The 21934-nt window shown below is 39.1% G+C and overlaps 3 protein-coding genes across 4 annotated transcripts; 1 reads left to right on the top strand and 2 right to left on the bottom strand.

Moving 5' to 3' along the window:
* The first annotated feature begins 455 nt into the window (after window positions 1-455).
* On the top strand, window positions 456-9531 carry LOC103122793 (olfactory receptor 52E4-like). Of its 2 annotated transcripts, none has more exons than XM_007533412.2 (2): window positions 456-1375; window positions 9510-9531. In XM_007533412.2, the coding sequence occupies exons 1-2, from the start codon at window positions 456-458 to the stop codon at window positions 9529-9531; spliced, it is 942 nt and encodes a 313-aa protein (XP_007533474.2). The 2 variants fall into 2 exon arrangements, with proteins under 2 accessions (XP_007533474.2, XP_060032918.1); XM_060176935.1 differs by lacking the exon at window positions 9510-9531 and adding an exon at window positions 2243-2260 and having other exon boundaries at window positions 456-1364.
* LOC103122849 (olfactory receptor 52E2-like) lies at window positions 6765-10924 on the bottom strand. Its single transcript, XM_007533469.2, has 2 exons — window positions 10012-10924; window positions 6765-6766 (listed from the first exon to the last, which is right to left on the bottom strand). Coding segments are annotated over exons 1-2 (915 nt in total).
* Window positions 10925-17383: 6459 nt separating this feature from the next.
* On the bottom strand, window positions 17384-18331 carry LOC103122850 (olfactory receptor 52K2-like). Its single transcript, XM_007533470.2, has one exon. It carries the CDS (start codon window positions 18326-18328, stop codon window positions 17384-17386), a length of 945 nt encoding a protein of 314 aa, XP_007533532.1. The 5' UTR covers window positions 18329-18331.
* Window positions 18332-21934: the final 3603 nt, after the last annotated feature.

Here is a 21934-nt window from a genome sequence, read left to right on the forward strand (position 1 = left end):
GTCAAAGAGGACACCCTTCCTTGAACAGAGATGAGCCAGTCTACAGAGGAGTGTGCTCATAGCTTGCTCCCCTGCTAGAACCTCCAAACAAGCTCTCTCCTCTTACAATTTGATTCTTTTAAAATATAAACATCTAGTTTAGAAATGTAAATAATAGTTTTATATTCCTGGTTACTTAAAAATAGCTAATGTTAGTGTTGGGTTGTGGGAAATGTCACCATGCATTTTTTTTTTTTTGCATAGACAAATGCACCATGCCTTTTCCAACAGCTCAATATATTGTTGTTAAAGTCCCTTCCGTTATGTTCTAAAGTGTAAAATTGGGGAGGGGGCCAGGGTTACAAAAGAGTAAACTTGGTATGCTATTTTATAGTGATACCCACACACCATATATTTATGTCTCCCCAGAGATACTGAAGAAGACAATAAACTATTTTCCAAGAGTCCTCAACAGGATGTCCTCTGTCAATGTCACTGCCTCCTACCCCTCTACTTTCCTTCTCCTGGGTATACCTGGTCTGGAAGCTTTCCATGTTGGGATTGCCTTCCCTTTCTTTGTGGTTTATTTAGTGGCACTTGTGGGAAATGTCACAATTCTGTTTGTGATCAAGACTGAGCAGAGCCTTCACCAACCCATGTTCTACTTCCTGGCACTTCTGTCCTTTATAGACTTAGGGCTCTCCACTTCTACCATCCCCAAGATGTTGGGCATCTTCTGGTTCAATTTTGGGGAGATAAGTTTTGAAGGCTGCCTTATCCAAATGTTCTTTATCCACACTTACACTGGGATGGAATCTGTTGTACTGTTGGCCATGGCAATTGACCGATTTGTTGCCATCTGTTACCCGCTGAGATATACCACAATTCTTACCAATAAAGTGGTGGCTATCATGGCCTCTGTTGTCGTGGGAAGGCCTGTCATCCTTGTTATCCCCTTCTGTCCTCTTCTCAAGAGACTGCCCTTCTGTGGACACTACATTATCCCTCATACCTACTGTGAACATATGGGGATTGCCCGTCTTGCTTGTGCTAATATAAGAGTCAACATCATCTACGGGTTATTCACTATCGCTGCCCTCATCTTTGACTTGATCCTTATTGCACTCTCCTATGTTCAGATCCTACGGGCCGTTTTCCGCCTTCCTTCCAAAGATGCCAGACTCAAAGCACTTAGCACATGTGGGTCACATGTTTGTGTCATCTTAGCCTTTTATACACCAGCATTTTTCTCCTTTATGACTCACCGCTTTGGTAGAAATGTCCCTCGCTACATTCACATTCTTCTTGCCAACTTATATGTAGTTGTTCCTCCTTGCTTAAATCCAGTTATTTATGGTGTTAGGACAAAACAAATTCGGGACCGAGTTGCAAGGATGTTCATAAAGAAAGAGTGACCCGAATGCATTCAGAAGTTGATAACATTCTTCCAAGCAAAAATTTCAGCTTGTCCATTTATTAGGGTGCTCAGTATTGAGATTATGTAGTAGTCACTCAGAAATTACTTCAGCCTTCAATGGAATCTTCAGCCTTTAATGCAATCAATAGGTATGTGTACAATTTCCATCTTTCCTTTCTCACTGAAGCGAAAAGAAATTAATGTGGGGCCAACTAAAGTAAAAAACGGCAATGAAATTCTGAATGTGTGGGAACAATAATGTTAGCAGTACTAACAGTCACATTTCTATTTGTGTTTGACAAAATAAATAAATAAAAGAAAGGAAGACAAATCTGGGACCTGTGAAACAGCTCACTTGAATAGTGTGCTGCTCTGCTCTGTGCAAAATACTTTGCTCCTCTTCACACACTGAAGGAAGCTCTGATGCTGTGGTCTCTTCTACTGTCTCTCTCGCTCTCTTGCTCTATCTCTTAAAAAAAGAAATAGAGAGAAGCAGAGAGCAAGGAAAAAGGAAGAAAGAGAGAGAGAGAGGAAGAAAATTGTGGAAGTATTAAATTTTCCAGGTTTTTGGCCTATGCATAAATGTTTTGAAGCCTGTTCTTTATCAAACAAGTTATACACCAATACTACTTCACCTGGGTAATATTTTTTAAATTTTATAAAGATGACTTTTACATATTTTACTTAGTCCTCAACTTTGTTTTGGACATAGATCGATTCAATTTGTTCCATGCTCCACAGCTGATTACAAAACCAGAGAAAAGCACTGATGGAGATAAAATGTGTTATCTCCTTCAGAGACACGGTTATAATTAGCAAAGTTATTCAAATTAAATTCACTCATAGATAATACTGATCATTTAACCTGGTAGCACTTGCCTCACAGATAGAATTGTACTTTTTGCATTTGGAAATGAAATTGTATATTTACCACAATTTCTAACAAAACCTATTGTATATATAATCATACTAATAAATGCAGATAAGGGATACAATGAAGTTCATCATAGGTTTCTTTTTTCAAAAGCTTCTTCATTTTTATATTTATTTATTTATTTATTTTCCCTTTTGTTGCCCTTGTTGTTTTTAGTTGTTGTTGTTGTCATTATTGTTGTTGTTATTGATCTCATGGTTGTTAGATAGGACAGAGAGAAATGGAGAAAGGAGGGGAAGACAGAGGGGGAGAGAAAGACACCTGCAGACCTGCTTCACCGCCTATGAAGCGACTCCCCTGCAGATGGGGAGCCAGGGACTCATACTGGGATCCTTACGCCAGTTCTCGTGCTTTGAGCCACCTGCGTTTAACACACTACACTATCGCCCAACTCCCTGTCATAAATTTATAATAAGAATTCCATAGAATTATAAAGAGACCTCCTAAAAGATGGAATAAATCTCTATAAAGAGTTGATAGTGACTGGGTGATGATGGTTCATTAGGACAAACACATGCTTGGCAGGTGTTTGACGCACCAGGTGCAAACCACATTTCACTGGAAAACCAGTCTCATTTTTTCTCTCATCAAATAAAGTAGTTAATCCAAAACACCTGACTGGAGCTATGTATGCTATATAACATATAGTTATTACCAGGGGATCCGGCAGTAGCACAGTAGGTTAAGCGCACAGGGCACTAAGCACAAGGACAGCGCCCTTAAGGATACCGGTTGGAGCCCTGGCTCCCCACCTGCAGGGAGGTCTCTTCACAAGAGGTGAAGCAGGATTGCAGGTGTCTTATCTTCCTCTTCCCCTCGCTGTTCTCCCCCTCCTCTCTCCATTTCTCTCTATCCTATCCAACAGTGACGGCAACAATAATAACTATAACAATAATGAAACAACAAGGGCAACAAAAGGGGGGGAAGCAAATAAAAAAAGAAAAAAAACATAGTATGACCATATAGCATATTGGTTATGTAAATAGACTCTAATGCCTGAGCATCTGAGGTCCTAATTTCAATCCCCCATATCACCACAAGCCAGAGATGAACAGTGTTCTTGTAAAATAAAATTTTAAAAAGAACTAATAATAAAATAATAATGTATATGTAGGGAAATTAGCAACTTGATCATTGTTGAGAGTGAAATACACATGCATGTACTATAACATTACTTTAACTTTAAAAATCTGGTTTATCTGCCCACACTCTTTAACAGCCCACAATTTTATTTGTGCTAGGAAAAATGTTTTATTGAAAAGGATAAAAATAGGTGTTGGTGTACCTGGTTGAGCACTCATGTTACAATGGGCAAGGAGCTGGGTTCAAGCCTAGTTCCCACCTGCAGGGGGAAAGCTTTACAAGTATTGAAGCAGTGCTGCAGGTGTCTCTCTGCTTCTCTCCCTCTCAATCACCTCCTACCCTATCAATTTCTGGCTGTCTTAATCCGATAAGTAAAGTTGTTTTGAAAAGATTATGAACAGAAAATTTAAACAGAAAGATTTTTAATCCTGGGATTCCCACATAGACACGATGGACCTAGACCTCTAACAAATCCCTATCTCCACTGGCACTAGTTATCTCCAGTAAGAACAATATATTGGACCCTCTTGTGGGCCTCTATAGGACCTTTCTCTCAATATGGATCAACAGTGGTAGGAACAGCTCCATTCTCCGCCTTCAAGTTCTGTGTTTTTCCACTCTGCTGCCACAGACCGTGCCTGCTTCATATTGGTGGCAGAAACTTTTTCAGTATTTTCATTTATTTGGGATTATCATGGGTTACAAGACTGTTAGACTACAGGGTATAATTCCACACCACACCCAACAGAGTTCTATGTTGTCACCCTGGTACATCCCAGAGATAAACTCCATAGTTCTCACAAGTCTTAGAAACAGCTGGCTCTCTTGCTTTTTTTCAAGTTCATGTGTGTCCATTCTCTAGAATCCACATATGAGTAAAACAAGTAGGTGTCTTTTTTAAATTACTTTTTAAAATAAATATTTATTTATTCCCCTTTGTTGCCCTTGTTATTTTATTGTTATAGTTATTATTGTTGTTTTTGCTGTTGGATAGGACTGAGAGAAATAGAGAGAGGAGAGGAAGACAGAGAGGAGGAGAGAAAGTCACCTGCAGACTTGCTTCACAACTTGTGAAGCAAGTCCCCTGTAGGTGTGGAGGCAGGGGCTCGAAGTGGGATCCTTTATCCTGTCCTTGTGATTTGCGCTAAGTGCGCTTAACCCACTGTGCTACTGCCCGACTCCCCCATGTAGGTGTCTTTTATCTCTTTATTTTGCTAAGCATAATCACCTGTAGTTTTATATATTTTGTCCCAAAGGTAATCATCTTTGTTAGTGTCATGTAGTATTCCATGGAGAATATACCCCATAATTTCTTTAGCCAGCCATCTGCTTGTGGGTATTTACGTTACTTCCAGTCTTTGACTACTGATGGCACAGCCTTTTAAACATAATTTAAATTTTATAATTTTTTAAAGGAGGACAATGAAAGTATCTCTTTATATAAAAATTCGGTCATTAAAGAGCTTGTGGACTTTGGGGCCCTGGTAATCCTCAAAATCTTTTATACAATGGTTCACTGTAACTGACATTGTTTTGTTTTGTTTTTATTTATAAAAAGGAAACATTGACAAAACCAAAGGATAATAGGGGTACAATTCTCACCACCAGAAATCCATATCCCATCCCCTCCCCTGATAGCTTTTCTATTCTTTAACCCTCTGGGAGGATGCACCCACGGTCATTGTGGGGTGCAGAAAGTGGAAGGTCTGGCTTCTGTAATTGCTTCCCCTCTGAACATGGGCACTGACAGGTCAATCCATACTCCCAGCCTGTCTCTCTATTTTTCTAGTATGGTGGGGCTCTGGGGAAGCAGAGCTCCAGGACACATTGGTCAAGCTCTCACTATATGCAGATAATATGATAGTATATATATAAAAAAACCCCTAAAGAATCCAGTAGAAAACTACTGGAACTTATTAGGCAATATAGCAAGGTGCCAGGCTACAAAATCAATGTACACAAATCAGTGGCTCTTCTTTATGCAAACACTAAATTTTATAATTTTAAATGTATTCAAATGTAGATTGTGTGTATTAGTAATAGGTATACTGAAATGTCTCTAAGAAACTTAAGCAGATTGACCAGCATTAATGGTGATTAAAGATGATGGAATGGTGGTGATGATAATATAATTTATTACTATAGGAAGATCATTCTTACATTATCCTGAAAACCACAGCAATGAAAAGCGAATGCTGGGAGTCGAGCAGTAGCAGCCACTTAAGCGCAAGTATCGAGAAACACAAGATCTGGTGTAAGGATCTGCTTGGAGCCCCTGGTTCCTTACCTGCAGGGGAGTCGCTTCACAAGCTCTGAAGCAGGTCTGCAGGTGCCTTTCTCTCCCCTCTCTCTGTCTTCCCCTCCTCTCTCCATTTCTCTCTGTCCTATCCAACAATGACAACAGCAATAACAACAGCAATAATAACTACAACAACAATAAAAAAACAAGGGAAACAAAAAAAGGAAAATAAATAATTTTAAAAAATTAGAAAAGAAAAAGTAATGCTTTGATTATTTTATTTTTGGGTGTTCTCATCTTTTTTGTTGTTCAATTTAGAAATATTGTATCTCTAAATAGAATGGTTCATAAATTTAATCTTAGGCTCTGTTAATCTAAAATGTTCCTCACTGGAGACATCTCCTAGGTATCACACGCTGTTGTCTTTAGGATACTTACATTCTGAACTCCTCTAAAATGTGAGCTAAACAGAAACAGCCACTATGAAGATCAATAGCAACAAAGCATTGATCGCAACAGATTCTGTATCTAGGTCTGGATCTCATAGTAAATTATAAGAGAATCACAATCTATGCAGGCGGGAGCCACATGCTCCTAATCAGGTCAGTTTTTGATAAAGGCAGATTTTGGTTCACCCCTGTAATCCTACTCTTGTAAATCATCACGAAATCACTCATAAAAATAGTGACAGACTGGGAGTCGGGCTGTAGAGCAGCGGGTTAAGCGCAGGTGGCGCAAAGCACAAGGACCGGCATAAAGATCCAGGTTCGAACCCCGGCTCCCCACCTGCAGGGGAGTCGCTTCACAGGTGGTGAAGCAGGTCTGCAGGTGTCTATCTTTCTCTCCTCCTCTCTGTCTTCCCCTCCTCTCTCCATTTCTCTCTGTCCTATCCAACAATGACGACAACAACAATAATAACTACAACAATAAAACAACAGGGGCAACAAAAGGGAATAAATAAATAAAATAAATATTTAAAAAAAATAGTGACAGACAAAATACAACTTACTTGTAATAAACTGCCTAACATCTCAGTTGACTTAGAATGTAGACAGAACAATCATAGTGTTATTTTTTTTCCTCCTCTGAATGTTTTATACTATTGTCTTCATTTCTCCTTACACTTCAGTTTTTTTAGTTTTGTAATATTTGTCAGGCAACTTTTTAGGAGCTTAGTACAGAGTATTGGGTTAAGATGGAGGGATAAGCATCTCTCCACTTGACACCAAGTGATCAGAATGTTTTCAAATAGCACGATGGTCTTTGATACACAGCACATTATTTTTATGAAAGTCTAGTTGGAATATTTGTTTTCTGAAAATTGGAGACTTTATTTCTATAGATGTGCAGCTTATTTACAATAGTCTGTGATTCTCCCTGTGAGCTGTTCTCTCCCTGTGCTCTCCAGAACACACTCTCTCTCCTATTCCAAATAGCTTTGGGGGGCCAGGGAAGGACTCAGCCGGCAAATTACACACTTGACCATGTACATGCAGCCACATTCAAGCCCCTGACCAACACAGGGGAGCACTCTGAAAGGAAGAAGCTTCACAAGTAGTGAAAAGGTTCTGTTGTGTCTCTCCTTTCCTCTGTCTCTCTTTTCATTTCCCTCTGTTCCTCTCAACTTCTGGGAATGGCAGAATGTGTAGGAATAAAGCTCCAACATAAACCCTGTCGGTAAAATCATCATCATCATTGTCATCGTCTTTACTCACTTCAGTATCTGAAGCTATAATTAAGTTCTCAGGAAACAGTTTCTTTTTAATTTTTTTTTAATTTTTATATTTATTTATTTTTATATATTTATTTTATATTTATTTATTTTGTTGCCCTTATTGTTTTTCTTTGTTGTTGTAGTTACTATTGCTGTTGTTATTGATATCGTCATTGTTGGATAGGACAGAGAGAAATGGAGAGAAGAGGGGAAGACAAAGAGGGGGAGAGAAAGACACCTGCAGACCTGCTTGGCACTTGTGAAACGACTCACCTACAGGTGGGGGTCCAGGGGCTCGAACCGGGATCCTTCCATGGGTCCTTGTGCTTTGTGCCATGTGCACTACCGCCCGACTCCCAAAACAATTTCTTTTAAAATATATATATTTTAAAATTTATTACTGAAGCTTACGCTGAAGGCCTGTTTCCTAGGCAACAGAAGGAGGACTTGTTCCTCATCGTAGCCTAGGGGAATGTCCCTGATCCCAGGCAGAAAGTGCCACATGCACATGCACTCAGACTGTCCCTACTTCTCAAGTAAAGTCTGCAAGAAGCTGGCTGGGCCCTGCTGCTCCTTGTGGGGATGTCATCATCAACCAAATGGGGATCATTCTCAGAACAGGTGTTTCTTTGGCAGGCAGTGGTAGAACAGCGGTTAAGCACATATGTTACATTGTGCAAGGACCAGAATAAGGATCCCTGCTCCCCACCTGCAGGGGAGTCACTTCACAGGCGGTGAAGCAGGTCTGCAGGTGTCTATCTTTCTCTCCCCCTCTCTGTCTTCCCCTTCTCTCTCCATTTCTCTCTGTTATCTAATAATGACATCAACAACAATAATAACTATAACAATAGAAAACAAGAAGGGCAACAAAAAGGGGAAAAGAAAATGTAAATAAATATTTTTTAAAAACTTTAAAAAGTATTATTGATAGGGACAGAGAGAAACTGAGAGGGAAAGGGGAAGCAGAGGAGGAGCCAGACAGAGACACCTGCAGTCCTGTTTCATCACTCACGGACCTTTCCCCTTGCATGTGGGGACAAGAGCTTGAACCTGAATCCCTGTACTCTGTAATGTGTGCACTTAACCAGGTGTACCACCACCTGGATTGTTTTTCTTTCTTTTTTTACCAGAGCTCTGCTCAACTCTGGCTTAAGGTGGTGCTGGAGAATTGATCCTGGGACTTTGGAGCCTCAGGCATGAGAGTTTCTTTGCATAGGGATGCGGCATCATCTAAGTTCATTTCCCACATCTACACTCGACCGGACCTGCCAATATACGCGGATATCTTCGCCCACCCTGTCCAACGCTTGACGTCTCGTCACCCAATCTGGTCCCCTACGCCTACACTGAACTTCTCTGTTCCAGTCTCTTGGAAACAGAGTTGGCAGTCAGCTGAGGTCAAGAACAAACACCTCATCACAGACCCCTGCAAGCGTCAACCCGGCTTTGACCTAGCACGTTATGATTGGGCCCTCCTCAATCGCTATCAGATAGGCCATGGCCGGTGCGCCGCTATGTTCCATCGCTGGGGAGCCAGAGATGACCCGAACTGCCCCTGCAGCTCCAGACAGACTATGACCCACATAGTCAATGACTGCCACCTCTCCAGATTCAAAGGAGGTCTCGAAACTTTACATCAGGCTCAACCTGACGCTGTTGACTGGCTACGGAAGAAGGGCAAACGCTAGAAGAAGAATCCATTATACTGCTTACCCTCACCCCCAGGAAATGATTTCTGAGTGGCTCTGGTGGAAAAGTTTTTGTTATTTGAAAGACAAATAATAGGGAGTGGGTAAATAGCATAATAGTTATGCAAAGTGACTCTCATGCCTGAGACTCCAATGTTCCAGGTTCAGTCCCCGCACCACCATAAGAAAGAGCTGAATCGTGCTCTGGACAAAAGAAAAGAAAGATAAATAACGAACATTTTAAAGTCACCGTCGGGTGGATGTTCTTCACTGATTACTCTTAACATTTAAACGAATGATTTTGTTTTATAAGACACTGAGGAAATGCATACACAAGGAAAATGATATAGAAGTAGTATCTTTATTAGCTACTTTAATATTCAAATATAAGCTGTACTAAAACTTTGTGATTTCTAATTTATGACAGACATTACTTTTATTATACAGATGCTCAGGTTATATTTAGATAAAGTCTGACAGCTATTGATATATCTAATGTCAAGACAGATCTGGCCATAACTGTAGATACAACATGAGCATCTATTTGCATGTGTACATAGCTATCACTACTAGGGATGTCATTTTTTTATGTATCTTTATTTCTTGGATAGAGAGAGTCAGAAATCAAGAGGTAAGGGGGAGATAGAGATGTAGAGAGACAACTGCAGCCCTGCTTCACCACTCCTGAAGCTTTTGCCCTGCAGGTGGAGACTGGGGGCTTGAACCTGGGTCCTTGCACAATGTAACATATGCGCTCAACCAGGTGCACCACCACCTGGCCCCAACTAGAGACATATTTATGGGAGAAATAAACAGAAAAACTAAATTATTATTCCTAATATTGCTGATTCTATAATCCAAGAAATCTATATTCAAGAAGAAAACACCGTGAGTAGGAATAGAAAAACAGGACTTAGAAATCTCTGTTGCCTTTCGTCATGAAAAGTTGTAGAACACACTCTCTGATCTGTTTGGTCCGTACTCCATAGATGATTGGGTTCAGCATAGGAGGTACCAATAAGTACATGTTGGCAAGCAAAATGTGGGTATGGAGCGGTATATGCCTACTAAAACGATGAGTGAGGAAGCTGAAAAGAGCAGGGATGTAGAAGGTGAGGATGACACAAACATGGGACCCACAAGTGCTGAGGGTCTTCATCCTGGCTTCTTTAGAAGGGAGAGTGAATACAGTACGGGATATCTGTACATAGGACAGAGAGATGCATGTCACATCAGTCCCAACAATAAACATAATGACTGCCAGACTATAAAGACTATTGATGGTAATGTCTGCACAAGCCAATTTGACCACAGCCATATGCTCACAGTATGTGTGGGGAACCACATTAGTTCGGCAATAGGACCACCTCCCTACCAGAAAGGGATGTGGTGTCATTAGCACTAACCCACGGAGAAGGGCCACCAAACCAATGTGCAGGACCACATAGTTTGTAAGAATAGAAGAGTGTCTCAGGGGGTTGCAAATTGCCACATACCGGTCAAGGGCCATGGCCACCAGAAGCCCTGACTCCACTGCAGAAAACGCATGGATGAAAAACATCTGAGTGAGGCAAGCATGGAAGTTGATTGCATGATAACTGAACCAGAATATGCCCAACATCTTGGGAAGGGTTGAAGTTGACAAGATGAGGTCTGTGATGGCCAACATGGAAAGGAAATAGAACATGGGCTCATGGAGAACAGTCTCAGTTCTAATGATGAACAGAGTGAGTGTATTTCCCAGAAGAGCAATGACATACATTGAGCAGAAAGGGATAGAAATCCAAATGTGCGAGTCTTCTAGACCAGGTATGCCCATCAGGATGAATGCACTGGGGCGGGTGAAAGTAGTAGAGTTCAAGTCAAGCATGATGATCCGAACCACGTGAAGATATGCTCTGACTCTATTTCCCTCCTTTATCCCTGATGTGGTTAAATGCATATATACTAAATATGTAACTGAAATACTCAGTGTGAAAATACAGCTGATTGAGGTTACGCATGTTCCAATTCCTCCTTGGAGTATTAGAAGTACTGCATCCCTGTGAAGACAGGAGGGGAGTCAAAGGGGGTTGGGGACCTGGTGGACAACAGGAGAGGAAGATTTAATTTGGCGATGAAAGTGGTGTGCAGACACCTAGCACAGAGAGATAAGATAGTGTATTTAGGGGAGTAGGGCGGTAGCGCAGCGGGTTAAGCTCAGGCGGCGCAAAGCGCAAGGATCAGAGTAAGGATCCCAGTTTGAGCCCCCGGCTCCCCACCTGCAGGGGAGTCACTTCACAAGTGGTGAAGCAGGTCTGCAGGTGTCGATCTTTCTCTCCCCCTCTCTGTCTTCCCCTTCCTCTTTCCAATTCTCTCTGTCCTTTCCAACAATGACGACATGAAAAACAATAATAACTTCAACAATAAAACAACAAGGGCAACAAAAGGGACTAAATGAATAATTATTTTTAAAAAGATAGTGTATATAGGTAACAATAGCTGTCCTGACAATCATTAATGTTATTTTCCCCAATAAAGTGATGAAGAGTGTAGTGTATCACCCACAAAATGGTAACCAATGTGAAGATGAGGAAGCATTGCCTCCCTCATCACCAGCTATTACTCTGAATAAATGCTAGTGGGAGGGGGCTCAGTGGTGGTGCAATTGGTTGAGAGCATGCATTGCAATGCAAAAGGACCCAAGTTTAATCCCCTGGTCCCCATCTGCAAGGGGAAAGCTTTGAAGTGGTGAAGCAGTGCTGCAGATGTCTCTCTGTCTCTTTCCATCTCTGTCTCCCCTTTCCCTCTGGATTTATGACTGTATCTATTCAATAAATAAAGATGATAATACAAAAGCTCATTGGAGTAGAGACTGTTTTATACTTAGAATCTTCACATTATTATTGATATATCTGATACTAAGTGCTCATTCTCTGTTATAGACAGACTGAGCAAAAGTCTTGGAAAATAGCACACATTCTTCACATCCGAACAACTCAGTGGGTAAAGACTTATAACATTTCTATCAATGAAAAGTTTTCCTCAGTAATAACTGTGCTCCTCGAGAGTTATTTTTTTTACAGAAAAAAAAGATTTTTAAAATAGATATTTTTGAAAGTAAGCTTCAAAATATATTATTTTCCACAATACGCTTATTGGCAATATTTTCTGAAATTTGTCACCCTGATAAATGTTTGGCCATGAAGCTGTATAGAATTACTTCAACACTCTTAGACAGCAAAACCTTTGACACTTAGATAAAAAAAAAAAATAAAACCATGCCTGAACTTTCTAATATTTTTAGAAACATGTGATATCAGCATATTGTTCATATGTTCATAATATAGCAAATAATTTTCCTATGTAACTATATATGTATATATTAAACATATATGTTCAGTTTATAAAATGTAGTATTTAAATAATAAACATATATTCATAAATGCATACTGTTCATTATATACTAGAAAATTATATGATGCAATTATAGATATATATAGTGTTTATACTATGTATATATTATATAATTACAATTATAAATATATACAGACACATACATACATACCTCTAAAGTATAACTAGGACATTTCTTTTTGTCAAAAGTAATAGTACATAGGCTTTGGCCATACTTAAGCCTTCAGAATACACTTTGGGAAATAAGAAGTTGTCATGTGGGGTCCCAGTGGTGGTGTACCTAGTTAGTCACATTAAAGTGCACAGGGACCCAGGTTCAAGCCTCTGGTTCTCATCTACAGGGGGAAGCTTCATGAGTGGTAAAGCAGAGCTACAGGTGCCTCTCTCTTCCTCTTTATCTCTCCCTCCCTTCTCAATTCTGTCTCTTGCTATCCAATAATAAATAAAAATATTACAAAACTAATTGGTGATCTCTGTGTCAGTAAATTATCAAAATTTAAAGGTAATAAGTTTTATCAAGATATGAACCACAAAAAATGTGCTAGTCTTTTTAACAAGTGTCCAACTGCTGATTCATATAACATCTGATGAGGTTATCATTGCCATTGTCAGTTTATAAAAGAAGAAATGAGCATTTTAATTTAAAATTCCTCCAAAGCTACTCAATAAACATATACCAGAAGAGGAAGTCACACCTTGATTTCACTCCAAAACTCTAACTTTTTCCCACTCTCATACGCAAGCAAATAAAAGGGAGGAGGCGCTGAAGACTGGCACAGTCTTTGTCATGAGTAATCTTCACAGAGTACTCAGAAACAACAAGGACAGGTGTTTTAATCTGCTTTTGCTTCAGAGGTGTAATTTTATGGCTCGATTATTAGTACTTACAACATACCTATAAAGTAATCCTAAACTTTTTAATTTCAGTATCTTAATTCATGCCAAAATGTTTACTGTGATTGTAATATTTAATATATATATATATATATATATATATATTTAAACTAGAGCTTATGGTGGTACAGGGGATTGAACCTGGGACTTCGGAGCGCAAGCATGAATGTCACTTTGCATAACTGTTCTGCTATCTACCCCAACCTGATATTTAATTTCTTAAGTTATCCTCAAAGCCAGGAAACTTACCTGTACACTCTTCAGTTTCTAAATCCTGTACCAGTTGATTTAGGAGTAAAAGGTCCAAAAGACGGTTGAAGAAAACCTAAAGAACATTGAGATCTAACTTGACCAATGGCTCATCTTTTCCATGTGGTGAGAACATTGCGTTTTATCTCTATACAAGGAAGGGAGACAGAGAAGTCAAAGTTATCTTCAGAGAGCTCACAGTGTATGTCTCTGAAGCATGTCCTCTGTCTGTTTGCTGCACAGCATTCACAAGATTCATAATAATTTTGCATATTTATTCCTTGGTTATAGGAAGATTCCTCACTTCAACACATTATGGTCCTTTCAGCCTCATCATGACTTCTTTTACTACTTAGATTAGAACATGCTGAGTTGTCTCTCTATCCTTAGGAATTATGCTCTGTTGAATATAAGCAAGGAACCCAAGAGAACAGAATTATTCCCGAGATAGAAAGCTCACCACAGGCTTTTCAGCCTCACTTGAGGGAAGTTCTAGGCTTTCAAACTGCAGCATTTCTAATCCCTTCTGGGAAGTATAAATACTGCTCTAGGGAGTTCACGTTTGCTTTATAATTCAATAGTAATCAGTGATGAAATTTTACTTTAGTAAGACCAATAGAGCTTTTTAAGGGGAAAAATGATTTACTCATGAATCTGACCACATCGGTTCATTTAACACTAAGAATATATTCACATAGGGGATTTAGCTGAGAGGATAAGACATAAACAGATTATAAAACTGAATTCTTGTAGGGTTGTCTGGCTTGTATGCACGGCATGAATCTACACACATGTAATAGTTACATTTGATTTTACATATAAGCAATTGCATCTTTATACATTCACAAATATATTCCTGTGTTACACACATTCACATATATATATATATATATACATATATTTCAAAAAATCCACACACATGTAAGAAACACAGTGATAATTATGTCTTCCAAATAAAATTCAGATACACAAAGGCATGTGTAAAAGCTCTCCTCAGTATGTGTAGTGTTGGAAACTCCGGGGCTTCACACAAGCAAGTCCTATGCTCTACCTGCTGCACATTCTCTGTTGAAATTATATAAAAAATTGAAATTTGAAAAATTTTATGTTTTGAGGAGAATATAGAGCTATCTGAGTCTTATTTAAGTAGCTCATTGAAATAGAGAAGTAATCATTGCCAAATATGTTTCCATGAATCATCAAGTCTGAGCTAAAATAAACCAGGTAGTCATCTAAGACCCAAGTGCTTCATAAGACACAGGGCCACCAGCAGATACTGATTTATCTCTCTCTTTCTTTTAAAATAGAAACCTGAAATCTACTTTAATTGCTTTAAAGATTTATTTATTTATGAGAAAGATAGGAGAGAGAAAGAGAAAGAACCAGACATCACTCTGGTACATTGCTGCTGGGCATCAAACTCAGGACCTCATGCTTGAAAGTCTAATGCTTCATCTGCTGCACCACCTCTGGGACCACAGATAGTGGTTTCTCTATTCCTCATTTAAGTGAGCAGAATCTTTGTAGTATCTGATATCTATGATCATGATGTTCTTCTTCCTTTAGAGTCCCCCCAGAACACACTTTTACTCCATGAAGAAAATTATTTCCCTTTTTAAAATTTTTTTGTTATCTTTATTTATTGGATAGAAACAGAGAAATTAAGAGGGAAGGGGAAGATAGAAAGGTAGAGAAACACCTGTAGCCCTGCTTAACCACTGGCAAAGATTTCCCCCTGCAGGTGGGCTCTGGGGGCTTAAATCCAGGTCCTTGCTCATTGTAATGTGTGTGCTCAACCAGGTGCACCACTGCCTGGCCCTGTGAAAATCTTTGTACCCATTCAGTTCACAAGTTGAAGAAAATGTTAACTTCCCAGGAAACTTTCTAAATGACTCTGGTCATTCGGTCTATATTATTTAACCATAATGTGCACTCACATTACAGACTTCCAAGCAATTGAAAATGTTGTACTCTGTTGTGTGGATGTCTATAGTCATTAATCTAACAAGAGACCATAAGAAACATTTATTGCTTCTTGACTAGAGCTTCTGCAGGAGTCTTTCACCTGTATGATTCCACTGCACCCTCCTGGAAAACTCTTGTTTCACGGTCTTGTCAGATAAGATCATGAGATATGAAGAAGGAGAGGGGGAGAGGCAGATATATATATATATATATATATATATATATATAGAGAGAGAGAGAGAGAGAGAGAGAGAAAGCGAGAAAGAGAGAGAGAGAAGCCACAGTACTGATGCACTGTCATGACACTTCTCATTTACACGGTGCTTCCATGGGGTGGATAGAGGTCTCAGTCTGGGTTCTTGTGTGTGATAGTTTGTGCTCTGATGGGTGAGGGATCTTCTGATTTCCCAAGACTTAAACGCAATTTAGTATCATATTTTATCACTTTATCTAAATGAAAAAAATAATGAAGTAGCAGGAGCCTTCTCTGGTCCGATTAAAAACTCTTTCATATTTTTTCTACAGAACCCTAAAAACAGCCAGGTAATGATGAACTCAATTTATATATAAGCTCATGTAGATATAATAATACCAAGTTATAATTTACAGAGTACGTATGCAAGAAGAATGAGCACAATCAGATAAAAATTGTTCCTTTTTCTTTATTTTAGTGACCATATTCCCCTCCTATGTCATAAATAAGATATGCAGTTCCATAAATAGTTTTTAAAACCCCCTGAAAAATATATAGATTTTCATTTTATCAACAAATACAACAGAGTAGTGGGGCAGATTAAAGTTTTCAATTACCTGTCAGGGTCACCTGAGTAAGTTTAGGTGCAAGCACCAGGATGGGCCCTGCTCATCAGCATAATGCGTGAACCAGTCCTCTGAGATTCAAATAGATTTTCAACAGTCTTTTCCACTTCCTTACAAGACTTTCCAGTCAAAAATGCAATGGAAGGGACTATGATAAAATAGATTTAAAGACTATGAGGAAGTAATAGTGCCTAGGGACAGGTCATGGCCTACCTGGTTGAGCACACAGATTATAATGCACAAGGACCTGGGTCTGAGCCCCCTGTGCTCACCTGCAGGGGGAAAGCTTTACGACTGGTGAAGGGATGCAGATGTCTCTCTGTCTGTCTTACTTTCTATCTCCCCACCCCCTCTCGAGTCCTGGCTATCTCTATCCAGTAAATAAATAAAGATAATAAAAAGAAGAAATATTGCTTTGAAGAATGAAGCTTACAATTCTCTACATCATTTTCCACAGACTAGTCCTCAACTTAAGTATATTTTATAGCAGTGAATGCAGATGGTGTGTGTGTGTGTGTGTGTGTGTGTGTGTGTGTGTGTGTGTGTGTGTGAGACTTCTGTCAACTAGTGAGTAGTTTGGAAAAAAGGTTAAATTGTATAATGAAGATTCGGCTACAAGAGTTCACACAGTCAAGGAGTCCTAAAATCTGAGTTTAAAGGACTGTATAGAGGTGAGATTTGCTTCTAGTCAGGTTGAGTAATAAGGACCCAATGAAAACTGAAAGCAATAACAGTAATAATAATACAGTAGCCTCAGAGACCTGCAGGGGTTCAACAAAAATGGCAACATACCTAAAAAAAAAATCAGAGGGTGAGTGTGGTCACAAAAATTACATTTAAATAAGTCTCTAAAATTTATACATAGGAAAAATTTTATTCCTCATCTGCAAGAAACTCAGCAAACTCTAAATAGAATAAGAAGGGATATCCTCACCTAGAAGTATCATAACCCAACTTTTGAAGACAACACTCAAAGTAGACATCCTGAAAGCCACAAGATATGCTTTCAAACACACTTTATTGTTAATAATTTAAGAAATCCCTCCCTGATTCGTTTGGTTTTAACACCATAAATAATAGGATTCATCATAGGTGGAATAAGAAGATATATGTTGGCGATAAAGATGTGGACATGTGGAGCGATGTGGTGTCCAAATCGATGAGTTAGAAAAGAGAAAAAGGCAGGCGTATAAAATATCAAGATAACCCACACATGGGAAACACAAGTACTTAAACTCTTGAGGCGGGCAGCTTTGGATGGGAGGTTAAAGACAGTGAGGAGAATAAGGACATAGGAACAGATGATCAATATGAAGTCCAACCCCCCTGTCAGGAAAGCCACGATCAGGCTATAAGCTTTACGAATCTTGGTCTCAGAGCACACCAGCTTTATCAAAGCCATAAACTCACAATAGGTATGGGGGATGACATTAGTTCTGCAGTAGGATAGCCACCTTAGTAGGAATGGATGTGGGCTTAGTAGGATAGTGCCTCTGAAAACAATGACCAAACCCAAACCAACAATCACTGTAGGTGTTAGGATAGTGGAATGTCTTAGTGGGTGACAAATAGCAATGTAGCGGTCAAAAGCCATAGCCAAGATAAATCCAGATTCCATGGTAGAAAGAGAATGGATGAGATACATTTGAGTGAGGCAGGCTTCAAAGTAGATCTCTTTGTTGTTGAACCAGAAGAGGCTGAGTATCTTTGGAAGTGTAGAAGAAGTGAGCATCAAATCCGCTGCTGAAAGCATGCATAAAAACAGGTACATGGGTTCATGTAGTGTGCGGTCAGTCTTGATAATTAGTAAAAGGGCAAAATTTCCTATCAGTGATAGCAGGTAGACCAGGAAGAAAGGGATAGAAATCCATATATGGGCAGCCTCCAGTCCTGGAATGCCTATCAGTAGGAAGCTAACAGGTTGAAGACTGGTTCTGTTGTCAAGTACCATTATGTAAAGAGTAGAGTTGCCATGATCCTGTCCCAATTCAAAATTATGAAGATTATAAACATATTAATACTGTTTTCACTGTAATTGGCCAAGATAAATTTGGTATGAAATAACATGTAACTGAATATTGAATAATTTCTTCAGTAGTACCATCTTGTATCAATCAAAATATCGTGTATTTTTGGTGTAAGAACCATTAGTAGAAAATCCTTATCAATCTATCATCTATCTATCTACCTATCTATCTATACATCTATCACCTATTTATCTACCTATATGTATCACCTTGCTTTTTTTTTCAGGAACTATTATATAGCTGGATACCTTTTAATTACATTATCATATTTCTAAGGTTGATATATTGTTTAGTATTAAGGTATACATTTCTACTATATGAAGCAGTCAGAAAAGTGATAAATTTCAACTAGTACAGATAAGATCATCCACTTATTTATTCATAATTTATATATTGTATAAGAGTATATGTACTGTTTTTACTTCCTTTCCAATGAAAGTTTACATATACAGTGAGAATTGGAAAATACCACAGAATTTGGGAAACTGCCTAAGAAATCATGAATCACTGAGTTAATAAAAAGACTTATCTTCATAAAATCCCTTAAACTGAATGACAAGACACTTTCTGAAGTACAATCTAGTAGAAAAAATGCTTCATACTTTAAACTATTGATGTTTCTATCACCAGTTATTTATACATTGTAAAAAAATATTCAGATTCTTTAAAAATATATTTATTTATTTATTTTCCCTTTTGTTGCCCTTGTTGTTTTATTGTTGTAGCTATTGTTGTTGCTATTGATGTCGTTGTTGGGTAGGACAGAGAGAAATGGAGAGAGAAGGGGAAGACAGAGAGGGGGAGAGAAAGATAGACACCTGCAGACCTGCTTCACTGCCTGTGAAGCGACTCCCCTGCAGGGGGGGAACCGGGGGCTCAAACCAGAATCCTTACGCTGGTCCTTGTGCTTTGTGCCACATGCGCTAAACACACTGTGCTACAACGGACTCCCAAACTATTCAGATTCTTACAAAGGGTTGCAATATACTTATCAGCACACAAAACATTCTGTATTGGTATTTATTTCTCAATGCTTACCTAGGAGAAGACAGTTCTAAGCAGTTAGTTTCATCTTTTAAAGATGCACTTCATTTTTTCATATTTCATATTATTTTATTTCATGAAATAGAAAGAGGTAAAAAAAAAAGAAAGAAAGAAAGAAAGAAAGAAAGAAAGAAGGAAAGTTGCGTGTGTGGATGTAAGAAGAGAAAGAAACCAAAGCCCTACTCTTACTCCAGTCCATGTGGAACACTGCAAATTTTATCAGGACAGTCAGCCATCCAGCCCTGAACTCCAAAAGCCAATGAAAATTCCCTGGTTACCAACGCCATATTTTAAAACACCATTTTTTTTCCTTCCAGGGTTATGCTGGGACTTGGTGTCTGCACTTTGAATTCACTGCTTCTGGAGGATACCCTCACCCCAATTTGTTGTTGTTATTGTTGTTGTAGGATAAGACAGAGAGAAATCGAGAGAGGGGGGGAATACAGAGAGGGGGAGAGAAAGATAGACACCTGCACACGTGCTTCATTACTTGTGAAGGGACCCCCCTGCAGATGGGGAGCCAGGAGCTCAGAGATCCTTAAGCCTGGTCCTTGCACTCCATGCCATGTGTGCTTCAATCACCAGGTTCCAGATGCCACCAGGATGCCGGCCAGGCTTCCCTGGATTGAAGACCCCACCAATGTGTCCTGGAGCTCAGCTTCCCCAGAGACCCACCTTACTAGGGAAAGGGAGAGGCAGACTGGGAGTATGGACCGACCAGTCAATGCCCATGTTCAGTGGGGAAGCAATTACAGAAGCCAGACCTTCTACCTTCTGCAACCCTCAACGACCCTGGGTCCATGCTCCCAGAGGGCTAGAGAATGGGAAAGCTATCGGGGGAGGGGGTGGGTTATGGGGATTGGGTGGTGGGAATTGTGTGGAGTTGTACCCCTCCTACCTTATGTTTTTGTTCATTAATCCTTTCTTAAATAAAAAATTTTAAAAAACACCATTTTTTAAAATAAAACTCTTAGATCCCAGATACCAGCTTACCAGAAAATGTGATTTGTGATGTGTAGATATTTTTGAAAGTTATCTGAAGACCACTAAATTTTAAGGCAATAAACCACTCTTTTATTCAAATATAAATAAATATATAAAGAGCTTCTAAAGCACATAGTCGCCTTTTAGTCTGATGAAAACTTAGTTATTGTGAAACTATAAAGTTTTGACCAACAGCATTCAGGACTATATCTAGGGTTGGATTAATAAGCACTGTGAACAGCACATACTTTCTGTTTATGCGTAAAGCTTGTCCTCTCCTTCTATGTTATTTTTGCCACATCAAGAAACAGAATCATCTTCCAGACACCACAAGTGCTGAATCTTAAGTACTTAAGTTGAGGACCTAGAATGTGCAGTATAAGTCCACCATGCTCTTCCATGTAAGCACTGAGATCTCCCTCCCCGCCTCACTTACACTTCTCCTTCATACAGGCTGGTTATCTTACCTTGACGATGAGATGGTTTTATTTCTCATCTGGAGGATTTGGTTACTATTGACCACAACTAGTGATCCGGGAGACGGCACAGTGATAAAACTTTGGACTCTCAAGCATGAGTTCCCCGGGTTCAATCCCAGGCTGCACATGTGCCAGAGTGATGTCTGGTTCTTTCTCTCTCCTCCTATCTTTCTCATAAATAAATAAAATCCTTAATATATATATTGACTAAAACTACAATAGTCACATTCCTACTTCTTATCCTGGGAGACTAAAGGCCTATAGGGAATATTCTATATATAAATTCTCATGAGAACACTGTATTACTGGAGGAAGTTTTACTATTTTTTTTTTTTAGTCTCTCCATGCACAAGCTTAGTTTCTTGCAAGCAATGATCCATATACTGTCCACACAACCTGAGCTTAGAAACTATTAGGACATGCTTTCTAGAGGCTAAGCTTCTTAAGACACTTGATGTGTGTGTGTGTGTGTGTGTGTCCCTTGGGTTTTAGCACGTGCAAGCTATGTGAACCTGTTATTTCCTACAACACTTATAATAAGAGCTGGAGGGGTGAAGGACACCATAGAGGCACAAGGTATTGAATCAATCAAGATAATCACATCAACATTCTCATATGTACTGAGATATTCTGTGATATATCTGAATAGTATTTCACCCCCCCAAAAAAAAACCTGAAGTTCCAGGGCATTTTTTTTTAATCTATGTTCTCCCTGGATCCCCCTGAATTTGCTTGGTCAAGTATAGGCTACACATTTTTCTCAAGAACAAATCCACATTATTTGTGTTTTGTTTTGTATATTATGCTTATTTCAGGTTAGATATGTTTCCTTTACTGTTTGGTTCTTCTTTATTCTCCTCCCCTGATCTGTATTTAGGAGGGATGAACTTTACAAAGACCATTTTCCATGGATCCATAACACATATATTTGTGTTGAGTTTGTTCAGTGTAGAGAGTGGCAAGAAAATATTAAATGTCAGCCAGAATAGTTTTGATTCACTTCAACTGCATTCATGCTATCGT

Source organism: Erinaceus europaeus, chromosome 17, assembly GCF_950295315.1.
Source record: "Erinaceus europaeus chromosome 17, mEriEur2.1, whole genome shotgun sequence".
Lineage (NCBI taxonomy): Eukaryota > Metazoa > Chordata > Mammalia > Eulipotyphla > Erinaceidae > Erinaceus > Erinaceus europaeus.

Coding starts and splice junctions, on each gene's coding strand:
- LOC103122793 (XM_007533412.2), top strand. CDS start 456: ATGTCCTCTGTCAATGTCACTGCCTCCTACCCCTCTACTTTCCTTCTC. Junction 1,376..9,509: donor CGGGACCGAGTTGCAAGGAT/GTTCATAAAGAA, acceptor ACAGATGCTCAG/GTTATATTTAGATAAAGTCT.
- LOC103122849 (XM_007533469.2), bottom strand. CDS start 10,924: ATGCTTGACTTGAACTCTACTACTTTCACCCGCCCCAGTGCATTCATC.
- LOC103122850 (XM_007533470.2), bottom strand. CDS start 18,328: ATGGTACTTGACAACAGAACCAGTCTTCAACCTGTTAGCTTCCTACTG.